Source organism: Acomys minous (assembly GCF_964271855.1).
Source record: "Acomys minous genome assembly, chromosome: 1".
NCBI classification, from domain to species: Eukaryota; Metazoa; Chordata; class Mammalia; order Rodentia; family Muridae; genus Acomys; species Acomys minous.
Genome location: NC_140483.1, coordinates 142,474,473 through 142,486,173, shown reverse-complemented (window position 1 = coordinate 142,486,173; position 11,701 = coordinate 142,474,473). Strand labels below are relative to the sequence as shown.

General features: G+C 53.1%; 1 protein-coding gene across 1 annotated transcript in view; it reads left to right on the top strand.

Moving 5' to 3' along the window:
- Positions 1-4,379: 4,379 nt before the first annotated feature.
- The window catches only part of GABBR2 (gamma-aminobutyric acid type B receptor subunit 2), a gene marked incomplete at its 5' end in the record, with an annotated part of 337,733 nt that continues 330,411 nt past the window's right edge, over positions 4,380-11,701 (top strand). The window contains one exon of the mRNA XM_084784329.1: positions 4,380-4,688. Within this exon, the coding sequence (XP_084640455.1) occupies positions 4,380-4,688 (309 nt within the window). The remainder of the gene's footprint in view (positions 4,689-11,701) is intronic.

Below are 11,701 nucleotides of genomic sequence, written 5' to 3'. Positions count from 1 at the left end.
AGAGATCCAGCCACAAGGATACTGCTCTCCTGAAGCCCTGGTGTGCTGTGGTGGGGTCATTGTCACAAGAGGGGCTTCTCGGGTAGGCCTGGAGACTCAGCTTCATCCTTCAATCAGTAAAGTCCCCTGGCCAGCTGCTGTTCCTGCTTGTCCGTGTTGACTTTCAGCAGCACTCTGTGCATGTGCACATGTGGATGTGCGTGCATATGTGTTTGGAGGCCAGGGGCTGATGTGTCCCCAGCCCTTTCCGTGGTGTTCTTAACCTTTTTATAATGTTCCTGGTCAGACACAGAAGCGTATTCTCAGAGACAGATGAGTGGAAGAGAAGCAAGTGCAGGTTGAGGGGTGGAGAGATGGTTTGGTTCTACCTCTGTCTCTGCCCTTAAGACACCACCGAGTCAAGACAGCCCCAAGTTCCTTCATTTACAGAGGAAAATGCTAACACCCATTTCCCAGGCAGCCATGAAGTCTCTGATGATGTGTGCCAAGGTGTCTGGCACAGAGCAGGTGGGTGGTTAATGTAAGTGGCAGCTATTATTATTACTCAAAGATGTCAGTAGACCACATTTGATGCCTGAAACCCAATTTTTCAGTTTAAAAAACATGCCTTGGGGAAAGAGGAATAAGTTCCTTAGAGTCATTCGAGGAATCATTTTCAGAGCCATCATTCACGACTTCTCCATTAAAGAAAAAGAAATGTAAAACAACATGCTTTATAAAAGCAGCTGAACTGCTTGATTGAAAGAACTGCCCCAATCTAAACAGAACGCATGGAAAATGTTTGCAAGGGTAGCTTGTCAATACTTCCTAAAGAAAAGGAATGAGAGGTGGGCTGATGAGGTGGCTCCGTGGCTGGCTCCATGGCTGGCTCCGTGGCTGGCTCCGTGGCTGGCTCCATGGCTTGTCACAACCTGTTGACCTGAGTTCAGTTCCCTAGGATCTATACAATGGAAGGAGAGAACTGACTCCTGAAAGTTGTCCTTTGACCCCCACATGTGTGCCATTATAAACACTTGTGTGCAAGTGTGCCATTGCACACACGTGTGTACATGTATACCATTGTAAATACTGTGTATATGTGTGCCATGGTACACACTTGTGTACATGTGTGCATGCTCACACATATATGCAAAGTAAATACATAATTTAAACATGGTTAGAAAGAGTAAAAGGGGGCCTTGCTGCGGTTGGGAGATAGTGTAGAGGCAGGCATGGGCAGCTGGTGGGAAAGGGAAGGGTGTGGGGAGTTTAGACCCATTTCTTAGAAGAAAGCAGCTGTTAGGGCAGAGCTGGGATGCCCAGCCTAAGAGAGGAATAGTAGACAGTGGGGGGGGGGGTTCCCTTCCTGTGTTGGAATCCTGCTGAGAAGGAAAGATGCTCTCTGCTCCCTGATAAATGATGGATCACAGAGTTCACAAGTCCCCACAAAGCCAGTGAGGGACCACCTTGGCATAGTCCCATGTCCAAGCTGGGGTTTGGAGACAAACTTCTATTGGTAGGGGAGGGTGTGCTGAGAAAATTGGGGTGTGGGAGGACCATGAAACGTGAAGCCTTGTAGACCCCTGCTGACACTGACCCCCATCTGGTTCTGGAGGGGCATCCAGAAGCATATTACTTTCTTAGTCTCTGTTGGGTTTCTCATAAGGAGAGGACTACAGTCAAGTGTCTCCGTAGTCCTGGGACTCGGCCAGTACGTTCTATGCCCATTAACAATAAGGGCAATTACCATGCCAGCCATTTTCACCTCTCTGCGTCTATCCTGATTCTTGCCATGCCACTGCACATAGTAGCTGCTGTGCCTGCTTCTGCCCTTTCCTCTGTCTAATGGATCCTCACTCAGCTCTTGGAGTAGGCTGGTCAAATAGCTCAGAGCATGGCTCAGTTGCTGTGGTTCTCCATTTTGTCCGTGCGGCCAATGTCCTCACAGCACCTAGCTCTGAATGACCTTCCCTGCTTTTGACCTTGGCTTGTACTGCTTTTTCTCTTGTGCCCGTCACCCTAGCACCTGGCTGTTCTCAAGCAAGCCAATCTCCCTCCTGCCCCGTGTCCGGTGACCTTCCCTCTCATGGGACACTGTCTTTCTGTCTTACTTCCCCTAAGTCTCTGCGAAGGTGTGACGATAGTGAGCAATTCCCTGAACTCCCTGTTTGGGATCTTAGCCTGACCTCACCTGTCTCACTCCTCTTTGCTGATGTGCTGTCCTCCAATGGGTTTTCCCTCAACCCCACACCCTGAAATGTCCTCTTATTCCTCAACACGGTCTTTCTTTCTCAACCAGAGCACCAATTCAGCAAGGACAGCGGCCAGAGCTGCTTTCTTCACTTCTGTACCTTCCTCACAGGCGTGGTGGAGGGCCTCCTAAATGGAAAGTAGCAGAAGGAAAGACCGGCTCTTAACCGGAAGCAGCCCAACTCCACCTCAATGTGAACATGCATTCTAGGCTGCGCGCTGAGGCAGGAACCCAGGTGCGCGGCAGGAACTGAGAACCAGAGGGATGCCCTGTCAGACACCTGCTAGAATGTCTGCGGGGGGGGGGACGACGACTATTACCTCGGAACTAATTTTTGACTGGAAGACGGGGCTGCTTGGATGAGCTGTGCTCTCAAACAAACCTCCATCCCGGGAAGTTTCTAGGCACAGAGGCCTAGAAAGGGAAGGTGGAGCCAGGCTGTTTTGGCGCCCCGGCCTCTGGAGCTGTCCAAGGTACTGCCCACCCTCTTAGCTCAACCTGGCCTCTACTTCCTGACAATCCGGGCTTCTTCAGGATTGCCTGCGTTGCTCCAGACATGCAGGTTCCTTTTAGATATCTCCTTATCAAATATGTGGAGGAACCAGAGCCAGAGCTACCGAGAACGCTCTGCCCTCCTCCCCGGGGGCTTTCCAACATCATGACTTCGTGGCTGTGCGGTCCACTTCCCGGTATTAGCTGTGTATACTATCGAACTACCGAGGCCACCGAGTGTATTCCCCTGTAAAGTGGGCACGATAGACGATAGACGCAGTGCACTAAGTTTATAGGTCTATTCTGAGGATTGCATAAGTCACCTAGCAAGCACTCGGTGAAGGTTAAACTCCCACCCTTGTTACAAGGTCGTGGGTATGGTCCTCAGTACTTGGATAGGCTATTTTGTAATAAATAGCATGCACCCTCGAATTAATCAGGTGCTGGGGGTTTGTGTGCACAGTTTGTGCAGGTTAGTGTGCACAGCTGCTATGGTTCATGGGGGAGGCACACAGAGGTCACTCGGGTTCATCTAGCCCAGGACGGCTTTGCCTGGGGTTAGTCAGTGGTGCCTAGGCCAGCTAGCAGAGAAAACGAGCTAAGTACAGGGATGCGCGGTGCTTCTTGGATTTAAGGACAGAGTTCCCACCAAGGGAAAAATTTTAAGGCGGGGCCCTCTGGGATTGGGGACACTGGGAGGTCAAATGCCTGGAGGGGGCGGTAGTAGGGCTCGGATCCTAGCCCTGGCCTGGGGTTGGCAAAGGACTCCAGGCTGGATCAAGGGCCCTAGGTGCCACGGTAATTGGCGCAGGAGAGCGCAGGCTGCAGGTGCCCCTAGGATACCTTTGTGGACCTGTTCGTTCCCTCTACGCGCCCGCCCAGACCTGGGAGAAGCAGTACCCAAGCACCTTGCAGGTGCTACAGGAAGCGCAGGGCGAGGTGCCCGCGTTCCCAGAGCGTGGCAGCACCGGGTCCTGATTTCCCAGACCGCGGTGCTCTGGAGCTCAGATTCCCAGAGGGGTCAACGGGCCCCGGCAGCCGGTGCGGCGCAGCGCCCAGGGCGCAAGTGTGCGTGTGCCAGGAGCACGGCCCTCCCCGCGGCCGCCGCAGCGCCGGCGCCTCCCCCTCCCCCGACTCGCACAGCCCGTCCCTGTCCCCGGAGGCGGCCCGAGACGCCGCTCAGCAGCCGTGCCTTCGCCTCCCAAGCCTCCCGCCGCCCTCCCTCCCCCGGCCGGGCTCCAGGGTCTGCTGGCCCGCGGCTCCAGGCAGGAAAGAGCTACGATCCTGCACGGGGGCGGGAGGAGGCGGTCGGGTGAGGGCCGGCCGCGCTGGAGAGAGGCGCGCGGAGATTCGGCCCCCTCGGCGCTCGCTCGCTCGTTTGCTCGCTCGCTCGCTGGCTCCCCGCCTCCCGCACTCCGCTCGCTCCCACCCCTTCCCGGCGTGATTGATCCGTCACGGGCGCCGCTGCCGCTGCCGCCGCCACCGCCGCCGCCGCCGCCGCTGCCGCGGCCGTTCTGAGCGAGCAGGAGCCGGAGCCGAGCCGGGGCCCGTGCCGGCGCCATTGCGCGGGAGCCGCGGGCAGAGCTCGGCGCCGGGCGGCGGGCCGGGCCAGGCCATGCGGGCCGAGTGAGCTGGCGCCCGCAGCCCGCGGCGCGGCATGGCTTCCCCGCCGAGCTCCGGGCAGCCCCGGCCGCCGCCGCCGCCCGCGCGCCTGCTGCTGCCCCTGCTGCTCTCGCTGCTGCTGTCGTTGCCGCCCGGGGCCTGGGGCTGGTCGCGGGGCGCCCCCCGGCCGCCGCCCAGCAGCCCGCCGCTCTCCATCATGGGCCTCATGCCGCTCACCAAGGAGGTGGCCAAGGGCAGCATCGGGCGCGGCGTGCTCCCCGCCGTGGAGCTAGCCATCGAGCAGATCCGCAACGAGTCACTCCTGCGCCCCTACTTCCTGGACCTGCGACTCTATGACACGGAGGTGAGTGTCCAGTCGCCCGTGCCGTCGGGGCTGGGGGCATCGGGGAGGGGACAGAGCAGTGATTGTCCGGTCCTCGTTGGCCGAGGGTATCGCGGGCTATGCCCACCAGGGTCCCACTGGGTTTGGCTGGTGCAGGTGGGACCCTGATCTCTTGGCACCTTCCACATCTGGGAGTATGTGTGGGTGTGTGTGAAATGAGGTCTCCTTTGACCAGAGGAGGAGTAGAGACGGTAGAGACTGCACTCCCAAAGGCCTGTGGTGGTTGCCCCCGTCCGGGTGCTGCTCCTAAGGTTGTGGGGTGTCAAATGGGAGGAACAAACTCATTGACTACAAACTGGGCCAGCCACAGCTGGACCGGCTATGAGGCCTTTTCCCAGACCCCAAGAAATCTAAGAAGCTCTTTGAGGTCCGGAGGGCTCCAGAACGTTGGGGGCCCAAGCTCGCAGCAGGACTGGTCGTGTGGTGTGCGTCTGGAGCTCAGGGCTCGCGCGCCACGGACAGCCTTGGGGCCCCGTGGGCTCTGTAGCGCTGCTGTCTGGATCTGCCCATCGCTAGCGGTAGCTCCAGCGGTTTGGGAGAGACTCCCCTTCCCCCCTCCCCGCCTCAGGTTAGTTGCTCATAGAGTGGCCTGATGGGTCTTGCCCAGGACGTCTTGTGATGTCCGGCCGCGCTGCCACTTTTTACTCAGCAGCTGCGGGCACAGCTGAGCCGGTGCACACTTGAGGCGTCCGAGTCATGGAAACCTTGACTTGTATAGTGTAGCAGAGGGTTCCCCTCAGGCCTCCTTCTCCGAGCAGAGCTGGAGAACCAAGACCTTTCCGTCTCAAGTCCCCTTTTTACGCCCTGTCTAGGCTCCCAAAAAGACTCAGCTCAGACCTTGACTGCCCATTCTGAGGCTAGGATGAAGAGAGGGCCTGAAGGAGTGCAAGGTCGGGTTTGCGAGGAGTTTTTCCGGATCCAGGGAGCCCCTAGTCTCCGGTGGTAGCCTCGAATGATGCGGCCTGAAGGGGGCAGTGATTTCCTTTACCGTGAGCTCTGTTGGCGCCTCTTGCATCGCCCAGCACTGCCAAGGCGCAGCTCTTGACCCTAGCTTCCCAGGGGGCGAGGGAGCTCCCCTGGCGCGCCTCTACTGGAGCCCCGGGACAGACCCACTAAGAGAAGGAAAATCCCGCTATGTTACTGGTGGTGTAACCTGGGCTTGGCTTCTTCCCCTGCCTGACCCTTTTTTATACGCCGCCCCCCCACCCCCACCCCCCAGAAAAGAGCAGAGTGTAGATTCTATCTCATTCCTGCCTCCCCCGCTTCACCGATGAAGCAGCCTGCAGTTCTGCTCTGTAAATAAAAGGTGAAGGAATCGGTGGCAGTTGGTGGCGGTGAGCGCAGGTTGCTGCAGGCAGAAAGGCTCCTCTGCCTCGGGAAGAGGCACGCTGGGTGGCTGTACAGGGCTAACCGTGTGTGAAATCACTTTCGAATGACGTTCCTGTCGCCTTTTTTTTTTTCCTGAGCGTTTCAAGTTCTTTGGGGGTACTGGTCTGGCACATGCAAATTGAGAGGGCTATGCATTTATACAGAGGCATATTTCTTTGGCACCTTTTCATGTGGCTTCCGCCCATATTTTGGAAGGAACAGGGAATGGCCGGTTCTTTGAAGACAAAAACATTTGTAGACAGGGCAGCCCTGCTTACGTCATGACTATGTCTTACAAGACGTTTCAGAATGCTTCCTGAGAAGTTTCCTATCAGTTTGCAGAGGGATGGATGGGTGTTTGGTTGCAGGGTGTCGGCCAAAGCTTTCACATTTTATTTTATTTTATTTTTTTCAAGTGCATCTTGGTGACTCTCTGAATCTTTGAGAGGGCCCAAAGTCAAGAGGATGAGGCAGTCAGAGGTGCTTCGGTTGGTGGGAATATTTTGGAATCAGCACGGGCAGAGGACGGGTAATGATTTCAGTCTAAAGTCAACTGGGCTTGACCTGGGGCTTTAGAGTTGAGCACTCAGAAATAGCAGGCGACCAATGATCCCACCCACTGTGACCTTGAGTCAGCCACCTCATCTCTAATCTCTCTAAATGCAGGTGTCCATTTCTCAAGAGCAGAGTGGTTAGAAGGCGTCCAGGGGCTTACCGAGGGGTGCCAGCAGGCTCCACTGCCAGTGCTCAGTCTGGCATGCCATCAGCACTCGATAAATGACTGCCTCTCTTCCAGCACTTTCATTTGGTGTGGATTCACCAGTAAGGTGCTGTGGCTTTATGTGGGATAACTTAGACACTGGTGAAATATTAAGAATGCTTTTTCGCCTGCTTGGTTTTTACAATTTTTAAGAGAGTCAGGGAGGTTACCACCAGAAAAGGGAAATCTGGCTGAAAGTCAATATATCATCTCTTGCACGAGGTATCACATTTGGAAGAGTGTCCAGGAGCTATAATTACTAACACACACACACACACACACACACACACACACACCGCCAAGTAACCTCATCTTTAAAGTTTTCTCTGAGCTGGAAGGAAGGAAAAGTCAGTCTAAGAACTTGCTGAAGATCCACGGCACTCTGAAAGGCGCTTCAGAGTGAGGGAGCAAGTTGCCACTGTTAACACCACGGCTGCATTTGTGGAGAGCAGGAGCTGCCTCCTCACCTGCTGGTCCGTTACTATTGCCAGAAGACTTGAATGCAGGATGGGTGTGGTGGGCCAGTCTTGCCGGCCTTTGTTGACATCTGATGCCAGTCACGGCCTTAATGACCAAAGACTAAAGGGAGCCAGGATGGACCTTGGTCCACTCCACCTGTAAAATGATGAAAGATACAGCAAGGCATAGGCTACCTTCCCTCCCAGGCCAGCCTGCCTCCTGTATGTATTTATGTTGACTGAGCCTCTGTTGTGACGAAACAAACAGCACAACTTTTTGCTTTTCTTTTTGCACTACTGGAATTGAACCCAGTAGCCAAGGGCTTTACCAGCTATATCCAAGGCGCTCTTTCTACGTTTTCATTTTGAGATAGAGTCTCCAAAAGCTGCCCGAGCTGGTCTTGAATTCACTCTGTACCTCAGGCAGGCCTTGAACTTGTACCAGCATCTCTAGTAACTAAGCCCAGCTTAGAACTTTCAAGGCCTCTGTCGCTGCCATGGTCATGACAGCGAGGCATCACAACAGATCACGGGCCGGCGGGATGTCTGTTTCTTTGGTGTGGCAGGACATCACTTCAGCCTACACTTGTTGATGGGCTCCAGGAGGAGCTTGCGTAATGAAAAACACAAGCAAGGCACCGAGAGGCTAGACCAGAGGCAGTACAGAAGCTAGGTAGAGGCTACGGAGCTCCCACCTTAAGAAAAAGCCGGGTGTAGCATTTGCAGTGTCCGATTCTTTACCTTGTGTCTGAAAGAGGTCCAGAAACAAAAGTGGACTTGGTGGATTACACTACTTATAAGTTCTTTGGTAGCCACATTAGTAAAAATAAATAATAATCAAGGAATATACCTATAATAATGGTGGGTTTGATCATTTTAGAAAAATTGATAGATATAGAAAAGCACAAAGAAAACAATCCTCTTAATCTACCTTTGCATAAATAATTGCATCTAATGATTAGGATTATTTCTTCCAGTTGCCAGCATTTATTTTATTATGTACTTAATATTCCACTCATGTTTATATTTCAATATTTTCATTCACTCAATTAACATTAGATCATGTGCATCGCCCCCTGTCTTCAAATCTATTTTGCCAACATAATTTTTCATGGCTGTATACTATTCTATCCCATGCAAGCATGAAGATGTATCATTTCTCTGCTGTTGTATTTCTTTTTTCTGACTTGTTACTGTTAAACAAACAAACAAACCCCACTGTAATAGAACAAAGGAAAGTCCAAGAAATTAAAGGTACATAACCCAAATGTGGAACTAGCTCTCAGGAAGATCAGTCTGACAGCACAGGGATCCAGCTTAGAAAGCCCAGCACAAACAGATGTTTGAAGAGCCTGCCTTCTTCCTGAGTAGGTTTGCCAATGACCCACTGTCTTGTGCGCTGTACTTTTTTTTGTGTGTGTAACAGTGCACAGGTAGCAATCAGAGGACAACCTGAGAGAGTCATTTCACTCCTTCTACCTTTCGAATCCTGGAGTTCAAGTTCAGGTCACTCACCAGGCTTTATGACACATGTCCCTTCCCACAGATAGCTCACTGGCCCCTGCGTTGTGGCTTACAAGGGATTCAAAAGCTGTAAGCTGTGAGTGTGTCCTTCAGGAGGCTGAGCTCAGCTCTGCAGGTGTGCACTTGGCACCTGTTGGAACTGCTGCGCTGCAGAAAGGTGTGAGCCCGAGGCTCTGGCTTGAGAGAGGTGACCAGCAGGCAGAGGGCGGAGCCGGAGAGCCTCCATCATCTTCAGCTCAGGGTAGAGCATGAGGGAGGAGATGGCTACGCAGCTTGAAGGATGTATTATACATTCTGGAGTTGAACGTCCTAAACAGTGAATGTTATAGTTTGTGAGTTACATCAGTGCAGCTATTAATAAAAATAAAGACAGATAGATCTGAGCATAATGACACAGGCCACAATCCCAGCTACTCAGGAGGCTGTGGCAGGAGGATCACAAGTTCAAGGCCTTCCTGGGTGACAGAGTGAATTCCAGCCCAGCCCAGATAACTCAGTTTTTGCCCAACATGTGCTAAAGTCTGGTTCAATTCCTACTACTGCAGGTAAAAAGAAGATGGGCTGAGCTGTCTTAGGTTAAGCTCACATTGAGTGGCTGTAGTCCCACTGTCCAGCCTGTAGGAAGTGCCATGCTTACAACTCTTGGAGAAACCCAGACTGTATTGATTCGGTTCACTAAACAAAACCTGTGGTGAGCTGTGTTCTGGTGTGTCTGTATCCAGGAGCACAGTGAGATCTTTAAAAATATCTCCTCTCGGGGTCTTGGCTTGGATCCCTTGCTAGTTCACAGGAAGGCACGCTGTCCCGAGTGCTGGCAGATGGCTGCACACAACTGCAGCTTTGCATAGTTTCAGGAAATCCAGCGTGAATGATGCTGCCTCCCAAATGCTCCAGCCGAGGTTCCAGGCTCTTGTCATTGGTATGAATTGGGTCTTGAGTTCATCTTGGAGTCATCACGTGACACCGATGTGTCAGGCCTGTGCCATGTATCAGCCTGTCATGAAATGTGTGTGTGTGTGTGTGTGTGTGTGTGTGTGTGTGTGTGTGTGTGTGTGTGAGAGAGAGAGAGAGAGAGAGAGAGAGAGAGAGAGAGAGAGTCAGGAATGCAGGGTAGAGAGGAATTTGAGCCTACTAGGAAATCAGAGACCAATAAAAGGCTATGGATGTCAGAGGGGTCTGATGGTGGTATCTACCACAAAGGCAGGCTCATGGGAAGTGCTAGACTTACATGAAAGTGGCAACAGAATCAATGGCAGAAAGTAAGTGACCATGGCTGTGCTTGGAGAGGCTTTGGAGGAGGGCTTGGATGGGGTGGCTGTAACATAGACACACAGAGCTGAGGCCTAGGGGAGGTGGGGGTTGGGTCCATGGAAGAGTCTCAAGATTAAAGAATAAAGGTAACAAAGTATGAGTTGTACCTGGGGTCAGGCCTTGTGGGAAGAAAGGCGCCCTGGGACTGGGTGTGCCTGCCTTGAGGAATGTGGGGCTCTGAGGAGCCAAACTTCAGTAAGCTGGTCAGAGAGTAGAGGCTGGCTGTGGACGGAATGACGTTGGGGACCTGGAAGCTGTTGTGTCATAGACCCGAGAGAGAGAGGGGGGGGGGGGAAGGCTGGGGTCTCAACAGGGCTGGAGAGGCAGAGGCAGAAGGGGGAGTGAGGAAAAGTGTGGCACTGTGACCTGGCTGGGCAGGAGGGGCACTAAAAGAGACCCAGAGGCGCCTAAGTTCTTGGCCACTCTGTCCTTGATGGAAAGCAGGCAGGGATGGAGCAGAGGTCAGGCTGGTGACCTCTGCTGCTCCTGCATCTCCACCTAGCACTTGATAACCACTTGAGTGAGGTTAGGCTCAGGGTCAGGATATTGGGATGTGACTTAACTGCTTGGAGACCTGGCAAGCCAGTTTGCGCATTTCTTCACTTACCAGGTGTATAAGGAAACAGTGAGAGGGTTGCAACCAAACCTATGCTCAGGATGTAGTGAGTGCTAGTATGTTGTTGTTGTTGTTGCTGCTGCTGCTGTTGTTGTAGTTTTGTCACTATTATTTTTGTACAGTGTGAGGTTCATTATGCTGACCACATAGATACATATGGAAGCTTCAAACACAATGTAAACACAAGGCACTGGTTTCTGACACCATTACTGGGAAGAGTGTTGGGAGCAGAGGACACGGACACAGATACTGAGGATTTCATTGAGTTTTTCTAGCACAGCTCTTGTTCTCCCTCATGTGACAGCCATGCTGTTCTGTCCTCCCTTGCTGGGTTGTAGCTGCCCGCAGATTCTTGGGAAGGGGATCTGGCAGAGCTGGGCCTGTGGTGGGCCCGAGTGAATGGTTGCTGAGCTGAACTGTAACTTGGATGGGTTGGTGTTTTGTGGCATGGTTTGCCCAGCTCACTTCCCCAAGGCCTTTATCTTCTCCTGTCAAGGGTTAAGTGATGTTAGGAATCAGGATGAGCTTTTGCTGCCATGCTGGTCCTGTCTCCTGCAGTTCCCACCAGCAACACTTCCTGAGCTCCCACGTCTGAGGTAAAGCAATGCCTTCACCATACTCATCCCCCCCACCCGCCCCAATCCCTCAGTCTGGACAGGCACCCACTCACATGCCTTCTTTGCCCCCAAATTCCTTTAGAAAGGCCATGAGAGGGGTTGCGCAGATTGTTTCGTGCAACTTCTAAAGTTGAGCTAGAGTTTTATGGGCTGACGCTGTCTTTAAGGGGGGCTTCTTCGTGCATTTGGCCCTCCCTATTTACAGGCACAGAAAAGATATTGTCCTCACTCACAGAGACCTGAGACCCCAGCAGGGAGCTTAGGAGATGGATGTACAAGACAGCCATGGGAACAGTGGTGCTGAACCAATATGTGCCCAG